The sequence below is a fragment of the Herpailurus yagouaroundi genome, unplaced genomic scaffold (genome assembly GCF_014898765.1).
Source record: "Herpailurus yagouaroundi ecotype Mexico unplaced genomic scaffold, PumYag 139, whole genome shotgun sequence".
Taxonomy (NCBI): domain Eukaryota; kingdom Metazoa; phylum Chordata; class Mammalia; order Carnivora; family Felidae; genus Herpailurus; species Herpailurus yagouaroundi.
The window spans coordinates 31,204,625-31,226,412 of NW_024412394.1; the positions used below are offsets into that span (position 1 = coordinate 31,204,625).

Here is a 21,788-nt window from a genome sequence, read left to right on the forward strand (position 1 = left end):
GGATAGTCTCTTCTGCTAATCTCTGGGTTACTTCATGATCCTGTATATGTCTTCTCAGCTCCACCATCACTTGAATTCTTATGGAACAATTTGCTCAGATGTAAATACGTTAAGTGGTCCCTCTCATTCTCCTGAAAGACTTTGCCTTGGTTTTTCTTACTCATGAAGAAACTTTTAATGACTAATCAGAGTTAGGTAGTAGATTATGAAATGGTTTTATCAAAAGTAGAAAATTTGCTACTCGAATTTTTCTGACCACGTTGGTGTGAACTTAACTATATATCTGAAAATCCCTCTCAATTTATAAATGGGTACAAAGGGACACCATTCTAGGCTAAATTTTTATACTCCGGTTTTCCTCTGGACATGAATTGTAGAGCTTTCACTATAATGGTTTTTAAAGGTAAAACATTTTAGCTATAATGTCACATTACAGTTGCCTCCCTTAGAGCTACTGTGTGGATCAAATTAGATAATGGATGTGAAAAACCTTTGAAAATTGTAAGCACTTCAGATGTAAGGTTGTGTTATTATTATATCATTACCATTATATCTTGAATTTCTGTGAAGAAGCTTGAATGCTGTGCTAAATCGATATTTAGGATTTTAGACAAAATATTATGGCCTTACTTGGGAGCTGGGAGACTGTCACTAGCAGAAAACATTATAGAACTGACCATTGTGCAAAAGCTGCGTTTTCTTTTTTACATTTTTTTCTCACATAGCTGTGGTGGAAGGGCGCCTCGCCCTTCTTTAGTGTTTTGTTTTTGCTCCTCTATTAGGGAATTTTGTTTATGCACACATACAAACAAAACTGGCTGAAATATGTCATTTTTCAATATTTATTATCCTCAAGGTTTTTTTTCACAGATGTTTTCAATGGATTTGGTATCGAAGCTTTCTCCTTGAATGTGTCCATTGCTCGCTCTGCAATAAAAGTTTTAATGGCCCTCGTATTGCCATTTATTAGTCAGTGCAATTTATCCCTTGCAGTGAATTTTCTAATGTCTTGTCCAGTTTAATTTGAAGTGACACAAACAATGAATTATTCCCTTTGAGAAATTATTCATCATTCTAGAGGATTTAGATATGAAGAGATGCCTTTAATGCATATACTTGCTAAGTATTCCTCTGTGTAGCCTCATACTCTTGTGCATTTTCTTACTCTTAAGTCATCCTGAAATTTTTTCCCTTCTATTAGTGATAAGCCTGCATTCCCCTAAATTGTCTTGATCCTTTTGGCTGTCAATTAATCCATTCATAATGGTTTTCTTTGTGTAGTCTGCCTGCTTATCTAAATTCTCCCAAAGAATGAGAAAAACAACAACAAAACAAAAATAAGAAACAAGTCCAATTATTTTGGACTTGTTTAGCTGCCATAGTGTACCTCCTTCAATTATTCATCCATAATTTTGTGAATTATTTTGCCAGGCCCTTTTGTAGATGCTGCGGACATAAAAGTGATCAAGGCAGATGTGGTAAATTTCCCTGTGGTAAATATACCCTATGGAATAGATAGATAACTAACTGTTAATAAATGGATACTCTAAAAGAGTGTGCTGGGCTGGGGAAGAACCATGGAATGTGAGGGAGAGACTTCTTTTGATAAGTGGCCTGAGCTTTCTGAAGGGTTATGTAGGGTGAAGCTAAGAAGGAGCGTGGCCTATGTGGATCTGGAGGGTGAGGAGATGTTTCAGGCAAAACAAGCTGCAGTGCAGGGGTCCTGAGATAGGAAAGAGCTTGGGATACTTTCACAGGATTAGGAGACCTGCAGAACAAGGGGTGAGCTCCATAAGATGTCGCTGGCATAGCAAAAAGAAACCAGATTTTTCAGAGCCTTGTATAAACAACGGAAGCAAGCAAAAACTGTTGAGTGAAAGATTGTCATGATCGTTTCTCCATCCATCCATCCATCCCTTTGATGATTTGGGAAAGAGAATTAGGATCCAGTAATATTAGGAGAGGGAGTAGAGCAGAAAGCCTGAGGACAGTTAGGGAGGTACTGAAGTTACCCAGACAGGAGAGGAGAATGTCTTTGACTATAGAGGTGAAAGTGAAGATGGAGAAGAGTAGGTAGATGGAGAGAATTCAGAGGTTGAATAGATAGCACTTGCTGGTGGATGTGATGTGCAGGATGAGAGATGTGGGGAACAAAGCATGACTCCAAAGTCTCTGACTTGCCCAGCTAGATAGCTGACATTTTCTGTGATTGGACAGACATGAAGAGGAAAGGGGTGTTTGGAACTTAAAGGATGGAATTTGCCAGCATGGAATGAATGCTACTATCGAGGAGAGAAGATGAGAAAAAAGAGAATTCAGGAACTCAACACTTAGAAGGCAGGGTGATAAGGAAGAGCCAGCTAAGAACACTTGAGAATGAGCCACAGCAAACAAGGCGAGGAAAGGCGGGGGGTGGGGGTGGGGGAAGGAAAAGCTAAAATGATGTGTTTTAATGAGGAAATGATTAAATTTCAAAAGCTTCTGAGAGTCCAGCAAGATAAGGACAGAAGGTTGACCTTGGAAATTGACCCGATGGAGCTCATCAGAGACCTTGACAAGAAGAATTTTAATGGAGTGTTGAGGACAGAATACAAGTTAGGATGAGTTGTAAGTGGAAAATTAGGAAAAGGAAACCACATAAAAGAACTGAAGAGATTTTTTTTTATCACCTACTGTGACAAAAAGGATTATTTGTATCAAGTTATTTGAGAAGTTGGGGATCTAGAGACAGAGGGATTTATATCTTCATAAAATATTTTAATACCAACCTGGCTTATTTATTTTATTTTTTTTAGCATTTATTTATTTTTGGGAGAGAGAGAGAGAGAGAGAGAAAGACAGAATGTGAGCAGGAGAGGGGCAGAGAGAGAGGAAGACACAGAACCTGAAGCAGGCTCCAGGCTCTGAGCTGTCAGCACAGAGCCTGATGCAGGGCTCGAACTCACAAACCATGAGATCATGACTTGAGCCCAAGTCAGATGCTTAAGTGACTGAGCCGCTCAGGCGCCCCCTCCCTGGCTTATTTTAAACTTATATGTACCAATTCTGCAGTTGTCAACTTAATCAGAAAAAAATTATCATGACCTGATCACCTTTATTGATTTTCATTTTTTAAAAATATAACCACTATTTGTAACCACTTTCATACCTTACAATAACTTCCCAGCAAGCTCAGAGGGACATTTGAATAAACATGTAAGTCCATCACAGTTTCTACAAACCAGTGCTTTGAAATACTTTCCAATATACTGCCTGTATACCAAGGGTAACAGAATTCAACACTCTGGTTCTTGCATTATACCACGATTTCTCAGTACCAGATACCTCAAAATAAACTGGATTTTGCATTGGGAGACACATCATGGAAGTGGAGGTTGGCTACTGTTTGTGACTGTATCATTGGTCATGAAGTAGCCTGTATTACAATGGTCTTTAAGTTACTGTAATCATCACAAATTATAATGCCATTAGTTCTTTTCTCAAATAAGTATCATATTGATGCTTTTTCTCTTTTAAAACATAATTGACAAAAGTTTCTCTGCTTGACCTTACTTTATGGCTGGAAAGCATCTCTGTCCCACTGCTGTCAGCCTTGGATTGACTGGGTCCTCAAATGTTATTCTTGCTGAATTCTAGTAACAATCAGCAAACTATAACAGGCATCCTGGCTATAAAATATTACCACCCTTACCACTGAACAAGTAGTAAGAGACAGTGGACAAAATGCAGGGTTTGGAGTCAGAAGACCTGAGTGTGAATCCCAGCTCATTTGCTTACTACCCAGGTGAAGTGAGCAAGTCATTTTAACTACTCTGGGACTCAGTTTTCCTAATTCATAGAATAGATATAAAAAAAAAAAATACTTTCCTGACCATACCACAGGGCAGTTACCATGTTCAAATGTGAAAGCACTTTATAAACCATAAAAGGTTGGAACACTTGGTCAGTTTGTGGGGATATGAATTAGATGTCACAAATTTTAACTTCCCTTGGGCTCTGAAAATCTACCACATTTTTCCCATTCTCTAATTTTTAAGTCTTCACTGCTCGCCCCCCACCCCCACCATCTTTAGGCTCTTTTGATTAAAATCTGTTTGCTTCATTTATTTCTTAGCCTAATCCTTTGAGGCTGCTAGTTCTGCTCTACCTTTATGTTAGAATTTAATTTTAATAAAATTAGAAGAGAGAGAAATCTATTCGTAGGAATATATCCATTTTCTTTTTTCATATTTCATGTCAACATAGGTGCATAGGTGACATCTGTCGGAAGCAGAATCTATTTCTGGTGGTCTTCTAGGTTCCCATCTTTTGTTCTTGTTCCTAAAATATGTGACATGTGTCCATCAGCATGTCCTGTCCTTAGGCTACACAGCTTTGCATTCAGCAACAACACAACATACTGCTGTTGCAACCTTTGGCAAAGAGACAACGCCAGCAGTAGAAAGGCCTCTTCTTATTCTGCTAGCTAGCTGAACCTTCTCATAAGATCTCACTAGTTAATTTTCAAATGGAACTCAAAGCTCATGACAAATGTTCTAGCTGCTTAAAACTGTTTCCATGCTTGCATGTTGCTGCATGAATGAAAGAATCTTGCTTAGCATATACTTACAAAAATGTCCTGCAGAGTCACAGTGCCAAGAAGGCGAAGCATTCAAGAGCAGAATGGAAACACTGACATGTAGAACAGATATTGCAGCAAAGTGCAACGCGCTACGTTGGAGCCTGATTTTTTTTTTTTACAACACAGATAACAATAGTGGTGGGAGATGGCAAAGGAGGCCTGGGTTAAATGCCTTCCTACACACTTTTCTCCTTGCAGTATGTCACCAGGGCTAGGCCACAGTGACACTAGAGACAAGAACTGAAGTGACATACATCAACGTGCAGCCTTCATTTAATAAAGCAGTGTCTTCAGGGGTACCTAGGTGGCTCAGGTAATGATCTCATGGTTCGTGGGTTGGAGCCCCTCATCGGGCTCTGTGCTGATAGCTCAGAGCCTGGAGCCTGCTTCAGTTCCTGTGCCTCACCCCCAGTCACACTCTGTCGCTGTCTCTCAAAAATGAACAAACATTAAAAAAATTTTAATAAAGCAATCCTCTTCTCAATGCTCTCCTTGATCATACTTGAAGACTGGATTCCACGATCCAGCTCCACTCTAATCAAATAATTTCAAAGTTTTTCAACTTTTTAACAAAATCTTTCTTTTAGTATATCTTTTTGTCCAGTGAAGCATGCTTTGGGGAGGTGGTTATATAGGGAGGTTCTGGTTCTATGTTACATTGTAACTCTAGCGGTAGAAATGTGGGCATATTTGTCAATAAACTACATTAGTGCCTGTCTCTACTATTTAGCAGTTACAAGAATCTCTCGACTGTATGATTAGGGTTCCCTGTTAGGTTATTGAACTTAAGATAAGTATTGGGATAGCAGAAGAGAAAAATATGAAAGATATTTGCCTAAAGGTTTACATATTCAACTGCTTAAATATTGTTTTTAATATTTATTTTTTTGTCCCCAGTTCATCAAAAAAAAAAAAATTCATAGCACAAACAAAACTCTGGAGTGTATGGGTGGCTTGTTCAGTTAAGCATCTGACTCTTGGTTTCAGTTCACATCATAATCACACGGTTCGTGAGTTTGAGCCCCACACTGGGCTCTGTGCTGGCAGTGTGGAGCCTGCTTGGGATTCTCTTCACCCTTTCCCGCTGCTCCTCCCCCTCTCACTCTTCTCTCAAAATAAACTTAAAAAAAAAAAAAACTCATATTGGAAACTTGTTCTCTAAATATCTTGAGGACGCTTTCTATATTTACCAGATAGCTCCTTCTATACCAAATCCCTCTTGGCACATGCTAAGCATACCTTCCCTACACTAATATTCATAGAATCACATTAATTTCATTTCATTTCCTGATTTTATCAGGCCTACTGTCTTATTTTATTAATACATATTGATCTATAACTAGATTCAGGAACTGTTTGACAGAGTCAGAGACATAGAGGAACACTGAGATAATGGACATCTACACTTGTATATCACTGGGGTGTGGACTATTTTTTTTTTTTTTTTTTACTAAATTATAATAAATACGTCAGTCCCTAAGAACTAGCAGTTAGGACTTTCTTATCATGGAGAACCATCAAATATCAAAAAAATTGTGGGTGAGATATACAGAACTTTGGGAGTCAGAAGGCCAGAGAGAGTTTGATAGAAATGAAGACTGAGATAGGCTGGTGGGAAGTCTTGAGAGATGTATATGATGTTTTCCTATATAGCTTTTACTCCTTTGTGTCTCTAAAATAAAAATTATAGTTTTGCTGTTACAGACCTCAAGTCTGCTTTAAGATTGAAAGTTTTGTGAGAATTCACATTTTAAAAAATTCTCCTTGCTGAAAAAGTTAAGAGATCAGGATGAGAAATATTCTGTATTTTTATATTCTTCAATTTTAATGGAAGTTCAAAGTAAAAATGAAATCATATGGATGAAAGAATTTGAAATCATAAAAATTCCCACATTCTAATGTGAAGGAAATACTTGTAATACAAAGGTAACAAGATATTTTATTGAAAATAATTTTATCTTATTTGAATGACTAAACATAACTTTATGTTGGTTTTTCTTCTTTTTAAAAAATCTAACAGAGAAGAAAATCACGATATTCAGACCTTGACTTTGAGGTAAGTTTCTATGGATTTTTAAAATAATTTTAATTGCTTTGATTCAAAATTGACATACAACTCAACATATTGTTCTGCACTCTGTAGGGGCTCTACTCTTTAAAAATTAAATGAGAAGTCAAACATTTTTAATTAAAATCCATATTGTAAAACTAGTAGAAAAAAATTTTAACTTCTAATTGCCTTAGATGTATGCTAAACTGAGATTTTCCAGACATGGAATCCATTTTATAAATACTAAGATAAATGGGCAATTTATGGTGAGGATTTAATTAGATCAATTCAGTTTGTTGTGAGGTAAGAATGTTGGTTTCTTCGTTTTTCATATTTACAACAGTTACATTGGTTTCACCTCAATGACTACCTGAAGAGAGCCTGTAAGAATGCTTTGGCTGGTTAGCTAGGCTTTCTCTGGGACTTGCCTTGTGTACTGATTCCTCTTATTCAGGTTCTCTGCGCTACATTCCAGATTCTTTTTTTCAATAGCAAGTGTTGGTTCAGTGTGCTCCTATGTTCAGTAAATGCCTTTTTGCAGATATAAACAAGATGAAGATGTTTATTTTCCAATTTGCATTGAATTTATATTGATGTTGTAATATCGATGCTAGAAATTACTGAAATCATACCATCTGAGCAGCTTATGCTAAGCACAAAATTAATGATGTTTGAGCGTCACATAAAAGGCACTTATGCATCTTGATAATTAGATATGATTCATAGCCTGCTGACATAATTGGATATAATACATTATAAATTTCTCCAGCATATTTGTACTGTGTTGATGCTTACATAGAACTCGATACTCTTAGCTGGTATTCCTAAAATTATGGAAACCTCTCGGAATATGGGAACTCCTAAATCGTTTTGTTGATGGAGATGAATGTTGTAGCTCAGCAATAATACATCAGGTATCAAGAGTGAGACTTAGCAGTTTTTTTTTTAATGTTTTTATTTATTTTTGAGACAGAGAGAGACAGAGCATGAGCAGGGAAGGGGCAGAGAGAGAGGGAGACACAGAATCGGAAGCAGGCTCCAGGCTCTGAGACATCAGCACAGAGCCCTATGCGGGGCTCGAACTCACAGACTGTGAGATCATGACCTGAGCCGAAGTCGGACGCTTGACCGACTGAGCCACCCAGGCGCCCCGAGACTTAGCAGTTTTTATTTACTGCAATGGTAAACAGGCTCTGGTTTTACCTTGAAGAGAGTCCTTAAAGAATTGGTCTTTTTTAGGAAATTTTTAGAGTTCAAGAAACAAAGTAATGATAACCTGGCTTCAATGATTATATGCCCAATTTCCTACTGATGTGTCTCAGTTGTAGCAGCCTGGCATGGGATAATAAACATCATTATATCTTGTTTCAGGCTACAAAGAAAAAAACATTCAGCAATCTTCAGGTTTAGATTTCCTACCGCCTTTTAAGGGACATTTTTTCCCCTTTTAGTTAACCCAAAATTGAAGATCATTGTGTATATATTTTTTGTCCTTAAAGCACTAAGTTATGTTAGCACAAAGGAAAGGAGATGGAAATTAACCCACAAGGCATCAGTGACAAAATATAGTAAAAACCTAGATCTACAATTAGGCCTCAGTGCAACCAACCAAAGCTATGTAATCACAAGCTCTGAAAAGAAATCTAATCATATTGTGTCACTTGGAGCATTAGAAAACCTATTCCTTTTTCATAGATTCTCTGTGGCAACTGGTAGAAGATTCCTTAAGCTGATGCTTTTTTCCTGCTGCTTAGTATCGCAATGTATAGCCATGGTATTATCGTAACATTTGCTGATAATGGAAGGATGTTGCAACACAACAACCCTAGATAGTTAGCTCTTCAATTGCTGTAGTTATTGCATGATTGCGAGAAGTGTAAAATTTGAGGGTGGGGTGGGGGCATTTTGAGATAGTACATTTTCTTTGCAAACCTTTTAGTGCCACTCCCCTTAGTCTATGTGCAATTACGGTTATGTGGCAGATATCTCAGAAATGGTGTTCAGAAAAATTACTCCTGGATTTAAATGCTGATGTATTTTAGTATGATATATTTGTACTTTGTGGATGGTCCTTGATGAAGAACCTCACTTGCCTCCCTCCCTTTTAATTCAGGCTTGATAAATTTTGTTTATATCAAACTACTTGATAGTCCCCCAACTCCCACCCCATAAGCCTTCCCTTCCCACACAGTGGCCAACTTAGGCATTTTTGTCACTGGCGAGCAGATTTGCCTCCTAGGCTCCTGAAAATATCTTCCCTTTAGGCCTCATACACTCCGCAGAGTCTATACACAATAACAATATTCTCTTAACTCATAAATCATTGGTAAGTGTTATATGTGGGGAAAAGCCCTTTCATGTTGCCAGTCTCCAAGACAAACTGTATTTTTTTTAATAAATAGAGCAAAGTGTTGATTAGCCAAAATGGTTTAACATCCATTCTTACTTTCAGGAAAGGATACAGAGAATACTGTAGTGATATTCCTTTGTTCTGTGACCAAACCCCTTATTGCATTTGCATTCCCAGCTCCAAGCAGAGATCTGGTGTATAGTGTCAAACCTAAAAATTAAACAACAAAGGTTATCAAGCAGCACGCAAGTTTATTTGGGAATTGCAATTCAGGACATGCAAGCCTGGAGAGGAGAAAAGAAGTTGGGAGGTACTGTTTTGAACAACAGTTCTCTAGAGGAAAGTAAGAGAGTTCCAAGGGGTGGCACCTTCACACTGGCTGCAGGAAAGGACAGCTTGCTGCTGCTGGGCCCAGGGGAAATATTCCTTCTGTTGAAACACACAAGTTGTAACTACTGGTAGTATATGAGAGAGCTCCCCACTCAGGAATTCCAACCCCATTCCTTTGTTTATTTTCACATCTCTCCCTTTGGCCAAGATCTTAGCCTTAAAAAAAAAAAATTGTTCTAAATTCCAGAGTTTGCTCCCCTTAGCAATGTCCTGGGAGATATAGGTGGAGGTTTTATTTTTCCAGGCCAATGCCAGGGTAAAGGAAACAAGGGGAAAAAGAAAGACTATGTTTAAAGTATGAAGTCTTGATCCAAGGTCTTGAGTGGAAGCAGTCTGCTTTGATGTCAGCTGCTTCTCTTGCAAATCTCCAGGGTTTGTACAGGACAAGATGTTTAGCTGTGTATGTATATCCCATTATTGAGCCCCTGAAGTCTGGCTATCATTTGGGTAATGAGGAGGACCTGGGATAGTTTCTTTCAAGGAGGATAAAGGGCAGTCTTTGTTCTTATTCATTCCAAATCAGAAGCATGGGAAAAAAATCAGACATGTTAGAGTCATAGCCAGATATTTGAGAAAACCAGAATTTAGGATCTAGAACAGTTTATTAACAGGATTAGAATCTAATATAGACAAAAGTGCAAACATAATTTTTCTTTCTATACTTACCCTTTTTTTTTCTTACCAAAGATAATCACAGCAAAACTAATTTGTTTGCATTACATTTGGCCTATTTCCACAAGCGTAGAAGCACCTTGTATGCAAGGTGCCAGGGTGATTTTTCTGAGGAGCTTTATTGGCTCCATAAAGTCAGCCTTTGTTTCTTAAAAACTGTCCTGTCAAATCTGAGACTATGCACATCTCTCTCAAAATAATACAATCAGAGCCTTGGTAAAATAGCCAATATTTCCAATTGTTATTACAAGGAGAACAGATTCTCATTGAATTTATGCAAATAACTAACTGTATTGCCATGTGATCCAAATTCTGAAGGGACCAGGTAGGGAGAAAAAGTAGATATTTCATCTTTGTTTACCAAGTTATATTTTATCAAATTGCTGTATTTCATAGATAATTTTAAAAAGAAGAAGGTGTCCTTTTAATGTTGAAAACAAAACAGTAAAGGACCAACAATGTGTCAAAACTAGAAGTCATAAAAATTATAATCATTCTCCTCAGTTCATTCTCTCATGTTATTCTTGTTCCGCTTGAATCCAGTTTTTTCATTAGTTCTGGAAATTTGTACCCAGTTCAATTTTATGATCTCAAAGTTATCAGAAGCCTGCACTTTTTCTGAGCCCTTTCTGAGTCTCTTTGAAGACAAATCACTTCTGTAGGTTCACTTTTGTAAAACCATTAGAGTAAAACTGTAACTCCCTGAAAATGACAAGACTTAAAATGCCCATTATTAAAGATCTGATGCAAGTTCATTATAATGGAATTGACGAGAAAATTTGGTTTTCTGTATAAGATTTTAAGATAATAACTGGAATTATGACTGATAGCATTATACCAAGATACCAGATTTTCAGAAATTTCGTATAATTTCTATAATACTTATATTAATCACATTCACCTGCATCACATGACCTAAGATGGTTTATCATCACTTATTTTAAAATGTTTCTCATGTAATTTAATATACCAAATAAGCCTAATCGGTTTAACCTCTCTCTTTTTACAAGGAGAAAGAACAAATGTATTGAGTTCTGTGTTAGGGACCTCTTAGAAAACTCAAAGTTAGTTCGAGGTCAAAAAGACTATTTAGAATTGGATTTTGGGAAGTTTGTCAAAAATATCAAAAGGTTTTAAAACACTTGGTTAAATACGATCATAAGTCTATGAAACAATACTTAGTTATCCATTTAACCATGTTAACAATGGAAGATGTTAAAAGGCAAATATAGAAAGTCACATTGTTCTGAGTAAAAACTTACATACTCAAAGACTTGATGAAGACAGCAAATGCATAAAATTATTTTAATGAAACAATCCTTTTTTTTAAAAGCCAGATTACTTTAAAAAAATTTTTTTTAACATTTATTTATTTTTGAGACAGAGAGAGAGCATGAACGGGGGAGGGTCAGAGAGAGGGAGACACAGAATCTGAAACAGGCTCCAGGCCCTGAGCTGTCAGCACAGAGCCCGACACGGGGCTCGAACTCACGGACCGCGAGATCATGACCTGAGCCGAAGTCGGACTCTCAACCGACTGAGCCACGCAGGCACCCCTAAAAGCCAGATTACTTTAAAAGATAAAGGAAACCTTTTTACAATCTGTTATTAAAAGCAGACCAGTATTCCAAGAAAAATTTGTCTTTTTATCAAAGAAAAAATAAGGTTTAATTTTACATAAATACCCTATTAATATTAAAGCTTGTTTTTGAAACCCTTATAAAAAATTTTATCTAGCTTGATCATACATAAAAATTTTTCCCAAGATTTCATTTTTATAGACCTTCTACAACTTTCTATGTCTATCTTAGTCTGTCCCTTCTATTTCCCTCAACGAAAATGTATCTCCACCTCATACTTTTTCTTTTTTTCCTCATACCTTTCTAACCAAAAAACGTACCCTCCTTTCTTTGTGTACAGAGTTGTTTCCCTTATTATTTCTAGTAGCTTTAATTACATATGTTAACTAGAATTGTTAACACTTAGAAACCTTAACTAGAATCCTTATTTTTTAGTGAAAACTAAGCAAGCAAGCAATTATGAACTTTTACATTAGCACGTAGGTTGGTGATTTCATGAATACAACTCAAAATTTCTAGAAACATATGCTCCTTCATAGTACAACTTTTCAGTGTGGCACAAAGCATGTTCATTTATAGACCCAAATATCTTTTTGTCTCTCTGTAAAAAGAAACCAAAATTGGATAAACCTATGTTCAGTAATTTTTCCATTTTCTATCTTATTTAGAAATGATGGCAATATTCAATGAGTACCTATCATTTATTTTAACTTTAGCAAAACTAAAGTTTCAGGTAACCAAAATGTATTAGTGAAACTAAAAAGTTTACTTAAAACCTTTTTATCCTACTTAAATTTATTTTAATTTACTTGTTCTTAACAATTATGTTTAGATTACCCAAAAAAACTTAATGAGACATTAGACGACTAGCCATCAGCCTAAGCTATTTTCTTGCTCACAAATTTTGTAAAAGAAATAACATGAACTTACTGCACTTTTAGTAAACCTAGGTAGAACAAAAGTTTTATATTTAATGGTGATAACTCCAAGGACACACATTTTAATTGAACCAACAAGCTAAAAATAGCTTTTATACCCAGTATTTCTACAAATCATGTGAACCTGAAAAACATTTGGGTTGGTGTCTATTTCTGAGAAATAGGTACATACATAGGTATGTACATAATAATAAATAGGTACATACTTATTTCTGAGAAATAGGTACATACATAGACATTCATAAACACATAGATAAATGCAAAAAGAGACCTTAGAAGATACTTTAAGGTGTTTTTGTTTTTTTAATTCACTAATCTCAGAAGGTAATCCATTCATAAACAATTTTAAGGATTCTCCCTGGGTTTAGTAAATTCTTTAATTATGACCCATAGTTTGGTAGATAAGGAAGTAGGGGGTATAGAGGATGTGGGAGTGGTACGGGAAGGAAAGAGGAAGCTGGTACTAGATAGAGACAAGGAGGACAGAGAAGGGAAAAGGTGACCTCAGAAGCCCTTGTCTCTACTTTGAATTGTTTGTTTCTCTTGGTTAATTTAGAAATCTTATTTTGCAAAGAGGTGATTTTAGACTCTTGGATATGTTTGGAAAACTCTACACACCAATTAAAATAGGCATCCTATTTAGTCTGTTTAATTTTAGAGCTGTCCTCTTCTAATCTGGTTGTGGAAAAACAAGTTTGGTGAGGTCAACAGTTCTCCACAGTGGCTACTGGAGTTCTAAATTATCTTTGGTTAAGTTGGTCCATTTGGTTAAGAATGTACATGAGGAACAGCCATAGTTTTGAACACAAAACTGGCCAGGGTCCCAGAAAGAGGACCCTCTGGAAAGTATTTAGATTCCATACTTTAAAACCAGAGGTTCAGCAAAAAAATGGGTAGCCACTAAAAGGCTGATACCTTCAAGAATAAAATCATAGAGCTCAACCAAAAGGAGGCTTGTCTCTGACAGGAGGCCTACCAAACCAAAAGTAAAAAGATGACTCAGAGAGAATGCAAGAGGCTGAAGTGGGTACCATACACCATGCCTGGCGTTGTTAGTTCCTCAGGGGTTCATCTTCAGATTCCACTTCTGACACCATGTAATGTCAACCTTAAAAATCAAACAACAAAGATTACTGAGCAGCAAATGAGTTTATTTGGGAATAGTAAAGGAATTGCAGTTTGGGACATGCAAACTATGGTGAACAATAAGCAAGTCTAGGTAACTGAGTGGGAGAGCATCTTTTTATGGGGGAAAAAGAGTTTGAAGTGGTGGCAGCTTCTCATTGACTGCAGGTCTGGGCAGCTTGCTGTTGCCAGCCTGAGAGGAAATCTTTCTTCTCTCTGCTGGGTATGCAGACTGTGATGAGTTGTGGTGTATGAGAACTCTCCCTTCATGGATTCCTCACTCCATTTTGAATGAGGATTCCTTTATTCATTTTCACAGTAGTAGATATTCAATAAATTACTGTGGAAAGAATGATATAAAATTGAAATTAGTCTAGTTTTCTTTAATAAATAGTTATCAAACTCTATATCTGATTTGGAGCAGAGACCAGTATAGAAAATGGACTATGGAGTAAACAAAGACAGCCATACTGGACTTCAAGGATATTTACATGATATACAATTCAAGGAGACGAATGGTAGTTGGCTAAAGGCTAAAGTATGGAATGCTCAAGAAACCAGAAGCATATTATAATTCACTGAAACATGAGGTCTATGGATAAAAAGAGAAATTAAGAAACCATATAGTAAAGAGCTTGCACCCAAAGCGAAGAATTTTTATCTAATTTATTACTAAAAGCTGCTAAAGCGTTCTGTTCTATTGTGTTCTGTTTTTTAGTGAGGAATGACTTGCCCTGATCTGGAATTCAGAAAGATGACTATGGCAGTAATCGGAAGGAAAGCATGGAGTAGGGTGAATGGAGAAGTTGAGATACAAATTATTAAGTGACCAGTCCAGGCAAGAAAAATGAGGTGGTAGTAAAAGAAAGGAATGAAGGGACATGGCAGAGTCCAGATCTGGGGAATTTGGTCCTTAACTGAAAATAGGGGATCAGAAAAAAGAGGACCCTGCAAGTCTGAGCCTGAGTTTCCAGTAGTAACATTGACAGGTCTAGGAAAAGCAAGCAGACATCTAGTTAAGCCAAGTTGCATTTTAATACCTTGGGGATTAAGGTGCCTAATAAGATGGTAAATCAGAAATATCAGGCAGGTAGTTTAAATTGTCTGTCTTGAGTTGAGGGCAAATCTCAAGGAATGATTAGGAATGCAGTTACAAATATCTCAACTGCAATAGACAATATTATCCATTCCATGTTACATATAAAATGGATGGAGAGGTATTTATTTTTATCTTCCCTTCTAAAAACATGAGGATCAACCTTGACATTTTTCCATGGAACCATGTAGCCTCTTAAAAACACCTTAGAATGTTCCTTTGAATTTCCTAATGAACTCCACACATCCAGTAAACCTATGCTTCTCAAACTGGGGAGAAGTCATGGTGAGCAGAGAGCACAAGAAGGCATCAGTCCAGGATAATCATGGCCCATCGTTGTGGGGACTTGAATTTTTAGATTTTGGGGAACATAAGTAAGATAAAATATCTTATATTAATTTTATATTGTTAACACAACTAAGCTATGGCACAGAAGATAAAAATTATATTATGTTCTAAATATAAAGCATTTCAATTTCCTTTGTCACTGATCCCCTGCAGTAAGTGCACTCTGTTAGGCAATCAGTACACTCTGAGAGGAAATGTTTGAGCAACCCAGTCCTTTGCTACATCCATATTTTCTATAATACTAAAATAAACTGTTGCAAGTATCTGCAGCCAAGTATATCCTTGAGTGACAGTGACAAAATAAAAAATGATATAGACCTTACTCAGTTCTTTTTTAGATCCCTTGTCTAATTTAAGTCCTGAATATTTATTTATTCAAAGAGAAACATGCTTGAAACATAACTAGATGCTAGTAATGTCAAGCATTCCATGGGGCTCCAGGTTCTGTCTTAGGGATACTCTGGGGCTCTGGCCAGAGAAAGGTATATAAATCATTCCCTTTTCACAACACAACTTCAAGAATCAAGATTAATTCCTGCAGTGTATGTTGCTTCCTTAACATTAGTTTTCATTTACTTCAGACTGGTATTCAACAGCCCACTCTGTATTGAGGATTCCTATGCAATGCAAAAACGAAGAAAAATAACCCTAGGAGTATACTAGTAAATATGGACAATGACAGTATAGGTGTCTATATTCCTAAGGCTAGTAAAGGTAATTTAGGCAAAGTAGTGTCTAAATTCTGTAGCACATGATTTCCAGGCCCCTTACTCTAAAGTTTATAGTTGAGAGATTCTCCAACTTTTTCTAACAATCTGTTTCTAAAATTCTACATATAGAAATGCCTATCTTATCTGTAGTTTAGACTTAGTGATTCACACTTCGGAATTTAGAAAAGAAAACCTCCAAGTAGTTTGTTTCAAACCCACCTGCAGGCCCTTTATTTCCACTTGTATGGAAAATAAGAGATCACAACAGCATCAGAATGAGCAGGCAGGGTTTCCATCGGGGCCAATGAAAGAAGTCTTCTTCAGCAGGGGGACCTCAACTGTAAGGAGAGAAGGCAAGATTTATGATAGATAGCCTTCTATGTTACAAGCACCTTCCCTGGCCTGTATACCTATGCTGTCACAGTAATTTCATTTATCCTGTGGACATTTCTTGAGCACCTACTAAATATCAAACACTGTGTTAGGTGTCAGGGATACAAAGATAAATGTCCACAAGGTGTTCAGAGACAAGATATGGAGATCAGCCCTTTAAAACATAGTTGCAGTACTTTACGGGACAGTTGCAGGGTGATCAATATCCAGTTTATGGACTTACTACAGAAAGCACCGAACCTACCCTTGTTTGTTTCACCCGCTTTTCCATCTGAATAGGGCATAATCACAAATTTGAGTAATCTAAAGGAGGGTGCTCCCTGAATATGGAATGTTTCTAAACAGCACACAAAAAGAATTTACTTTGGATTCAAAATGTGTTCCAGCTGTCTCACCACTGATGCAAGCTTGGGAGCTTTACTTAGCCTACCTGAACTTCAGTCTCCTCCTAATCAACAAAGGGTGATAATGACTACTACCTTCCTGGTTATTGTGAGGATTGAGAAAGGTAATAATGGCTACCATTTCTTACGTGGATCTAACCTGTGTCCTCCAGTGATAAATGATTTATATCCCTTTTTAACTCTTCAGAACAACCCTATAAGGTTATTCTGACTACTAAAACTGGAGCTACAAGGAGGTGGCATTTTGTGCCTCAGACCACACAATTTGAAAGTGATAGAACTGAGATCTAGATTCAAGTGTGTCCAGGCCCAGAGCTGTTAGATTTGACATGTCCCAAGTATTTATTCTAGAAGAGAGCCTGAGATAGGGTAGAGGTTGAAAACATACAGGTTTGTTCACACCCTGATTTTTTTTGCCTAATGTCTACAATTTCATGAAGGCACTTTACAACCTATCACTTTTTCTTTTATATAAACAATTAAGGCAGCCTCCCTTGAGTTACCAAGACATAAAATAAAAGATAAGAGTTTTATGAAATAAGCTATTTCAGGAGATACTTTTGTGCAGTTAGGTTGCTGGTCCTCTCAGGATGGGGGTTCATACACAGCTTCAAAACATGTCATAATAACCTGAGTGCGAGAGAGCATTACCTAGCATTTCTCTTTACTGCAAAAGATACCTATGTTATTTGGCAGGTATTATAACTAAAGCAACCTGAATTTTATATATAGTGTCAATTAGAATATTTTTTTTATTTAAAAAGAAAATCTACATGAGGTGTAGTTTTATCATCTTCACAAGGTTTTTAGAAAATTGAGTTTTTCACAGAAATCAATTTCTTTGGGACACAAGATGTGTTTGGGTCACAAAAGAACAAAAAAAGTGAACAGACACTTAAGGTGAGTAAAATCCAAAAGTAGCCATTAAAATGGACCAGTAGGATATATTGTATAGAAACTTCTAATTAGGTGGTTAAGACCATCAAAGGCATGTGTGCTGCAGATAAATATTCAGACAAATAAATAAGGGGAAACCCTTATTATTTACGGAAACTAAAACCACAGCATGTTTTTATCCCAAAACATTGCTGGGTTGGAAACTCTCCAATATTCACCGTGATACTGGCTTTCATATCAATGGAAGCTTCCCCACTACAAAAGCTGAAAGGTGTACTTAAGTCAGTGAACAAAAAGGAATCATGCATGGAAATCAAACTGAGCCCATGACAGATATGTAAGCTCTTGATTGGCAGCTCTTATGTGGTACTTCTGTCAGAACCATCAGGCCATCATTGGTATGGTGATTTCTGGCTGTGCCAAGGTGACAATTTCAAATTAGAATTGAGGCATGAGGATGTATTTGCAATTAATGTATCTAGGTAGGAAGGGGCCCAGATTTCAGCATCCAAATTTTTCTCTCCATCATTCTATGTAGAACATTGCAAATGTTTCTTGGCTATATAAAATTTGAGTCCACCATATATATTTGTGAGTATGTTCTAGCAACATAGCTCCTCAAAATAAAATCCGCTCAGTTCAGAATCAGCTGTGGCCTATTCAGTCAATAGGATTATAAAAAGTCCTATCAATTAACATATCCTAATTGCCGTGGGATATATTTAACACTTTGCTTCATTAAACATGCTTTATCCAATAGAAATAGTTGGTTGCGAGAGACATAGAGCGACTTTGACTAACAGAAGAGAGCTTTGTTGGAAAGATATGGATGAACTGACTTAGCCAGCAGACATTAGGGACCTCCACTGACATTTCCACCACCATGACAAAGCATAACTCCCTGGTGCAAAGTTGGGTCCTCTCATGATGAAAGGTAAATGGAGACTGCACAGACAAAATCATCATAGGCCCACCTTAAAATGAGGAAGCTGTGCCAATAACATCAATTATCTTACAAGAAAATGTGTTTCTCGTCTTTGGAAAACAACAATCTCACTGAGGAAAGGGCATAGGATTAAAAATTATACTAGAAATTCTATGAATTTTATAAAATGGAAGAGAGAACAAACAAGATGCAAAATAACTGATTTGAGAATTTTCAACTTAAAAAAAGAGTATGTAAAAATTTGGGAATCTGCCTCCCTTGCATTTATTTTAGCGAATTCCCCTATCACTTACTCTCATAGCCACACCATTTGTTTTACTTATCTCAGTTCTAAAATAACATGTATTTGAGTTCTTATGTGATTAATGCCTATGTCCTCCATTACATACCTCAAGCTGTAAGAGGGGAGAGACTGTACCGGATTTTGCGCACCATTGTTACTTCAGCATCTAGCACAATCTGTGGTGCTCATGAATATGTATTAACTGACAGAACAAAGTATCTTTAGAGAAATGTCAGTAGCGTGACTTTAGTCCTACTGCACCCTAGCAGAAAATAGCTACATGGTAAGATTCATTATTATGAAAAACACTATTTGTAGTGTTAGAGCCACAGTTAATATTCTGATGACTATAATTTTGTTTTAAAGGTATTCCTTGTAACACAAATCAGCATTTTAATCAGTGTCTTAGGCCCTGGTACTGCAAGGGAATATTTGAGTCCCCAGGGATAGAATGTATTTCATTATGTTTGCCAGTTTACGTGGTCCTCAAAATCCCTCCACTGAATTGCTTACGCAAATCCTCCCTCTCATAAATCTCCATCAGCCATTGCTAGTCAAATTATGTTTGCCTGGTGTTTCTCTGTAAATCCTGCAAATCTGTTTCCTGTACTCTCCCCAAAACTGATGGGAAGTTAATCACTCTGTAATTGCTTGCTATGTTTCATGTCCTCATCATGAGTAATGTTGCCATGTTCTCATCCTCAACCACCTGATTTGTCAACAGCCAACTCCTAGAACTAAGAGGAGCAACGATGAAAATAATTCGGTTAGAGCAAGACTTAAAATGTCGGAATTCTCTCATAAAAGTAGGCTAGTGAAAATAGAACAAATTAGCTAAACAAAGTATTGCCTAACACAGATTCATTAAATATAGGAAATTAAATTTGGCATAACAGAATAAGACTTTTTCAAGTATGTTAAAGATTTAATTTGCATTTCTCTTTTGCCTTTTTTTTTCTCAAGGAGATAGTATTCTCTACAAGTGTCTTTTTAGAAGAAAACCAGGCATTATAGATCTTCCCCCAAAGATATATTTCTTTTCCTTTTGAAAATATTTGGTAATTAAAACAATAAACCACATGTTCAAATCATAGCTGAAGCATGAATATCATACACCTCCAAAACCCACATGAGCAAATGGTGAGTTATGAAGCACATGCTTTACAATACTATAAAATCTTACACAAACATGGAGTCACAATCTTGGAAAATCACTGAAATATTGATTTTTAACTTTTAAAACCAAAATTGAAGAAGGCATTTTCTCCCTTAAAATAACACTTGTAAATACAGGGGATTTATTATCTCCTCTGTAAGCTGCGCTGTAATAGAAAAAGATTCAGTGCATGATACTTACCCTGAGGTCATTTTTATTTAGGACTCTATTTGTTGAGTTACGATGAAGTTGGGAGACAAGGATGTAACCAGGGATGAAGAGTATTAAGATATTTGTATCAGTGATTTGAGAAGCTCATCAGCTACACAATTTATGCTCTGAGTCCTTTCATTAAAATTCCATACCATCTCGTGAACAAATATATGAAACCTATGGGTCAGATTTTCCTTCTGCAAAGCTCAATCATTATTCAAGGAAAGTGTAAGATTTTGGGTTTCACATATATTTCAGACACTTTAGTGCTTTGAGTCAGCCTTAAAAGGCAGTGCCTGGGAGTTTGCTCCCCCTTTAGTACAGCCGGCTAGGATTTTAGTGTTTATGGAAATAAAACATAAAAAAAGTAATATTTCCCATGACAAACATTGAGAGACTTGGGTGCTTTACAAGTCCAAATTTTTAAACATTTTTTTATATTATAATTTTTTGTAAAACAGCTTTAACTTTGAGTGATGAAAATCTTACAGAGGAATGACTGCTACATTTTTAATGCACCCACAAGAGAAAACTATGTTTTGGTAATCTTGTAAGTGGAAATAAAGCCAATTCTTCATGTTTAAGAAGTGCTGAGTAGGAAACAAGGATTGGCTGCAACTCATTTGCATTTTTGGTGTCTTTGGGGACTTCCTGGTTCCTGCCAAACTTGATTTTCCTTATTAGTTAAAGTGAACATCTTAAAGCTCATTTTCACATGTATAAATCAAATTAGAAATGAGAATGATTCTGTTCTCTTTTGCAGAAGGTCATGCATACAAGGAAGAGGCATATGGAACTCTTTCAGGAGCTGAATCAGAAATTTCAAACTTTGGACAGATTTCGGGATATACCAAATACAAGCAGTATGGTGAGTACACTTTGCCTCATCAGTGCCCGGCACCACACTGATGATGTGGCATGCCAGCTCTTATCCTTGCCCTCCAGGAGCTTTTAATTGTCTTGTGAACCCAAAAGTGGCATACACAGGGAAAAAAAAATAATGTTCCGAACTGTATTTTGGAATGTACTAAGAAACAAATTAGGAATGATACTCTTTAAACATTTTTATTCATATTTTAAACATTTTCATTTATAAGCTTTAATTGGAATTAGTTATACATCAAAAATGTGTTAGGTTCACCTGGTGCTTTTTTCATCATTAAAAGTCAGTTAATTCATATACTCAAATAGTTTTTCCATTTTCATTTGAATGCCTGGCATTTTAAGGTCATAAAATGTGTGTGTATACACACATAAACTGTGTATATATATTCATATATATACATATATATGAATATACACTGTTACCTGAAACAAAGTATTAGGGTTTGTCTCCAGGAGATTCACTTGTTTTATGACAAGAATTTTGAGAAACACATCAACATTGGAGTCTTTGATTGTTGATTGAACCATTTTCTTCTCATTCATCTGCACTACTACAATCTGAGTATTAGGAATTCATCAAATGGTATTTTGCAGTTACCATGTGCATGGCACAGTCATAGCTCCAGAGAAGGCTATGTAATTATTTGTGAGAGCACTGGATGGGGAGTCCAGAAATCAGTATACCAGTGAAAAGCTCAACCAAGAACTATCTGATCTTGAGCAAGTGACCC

The 21,788-nt window shown here is 36.5% G+C and overlaps 1 protein-coding gene across 3 annotated transcripts in view; it reads left to right on the forward strand.

The window, feature by feature from the left end:
- The window catches only part of ADGRB3 (adhesion G protein-coupled receptor B3), a 743,632-nt gene that overhangs the window by 709,556 nt on the left and 12,288 nt on the right, over positions 1–21,788 (forward strand). For 2 of the 3 annotated variants that reach the window (XM_040473868.1, XM_040473867.1), the window contains 2 exons: positions 6,642–6,677; positions 20,936–21,040. In XM_040473868.1, the coding sequence (XP_040329802.1) occupies positions 6,642–6,677; positions 20,936–21,040 (141 nt within the window). The remainder of the gene's footprint in view (positions 1–6,641; positions 6,678–20,935; positions 21,041–21,788) is intronic. The other variant, XM_040473869.1, reaches the window with a different exon arrangement.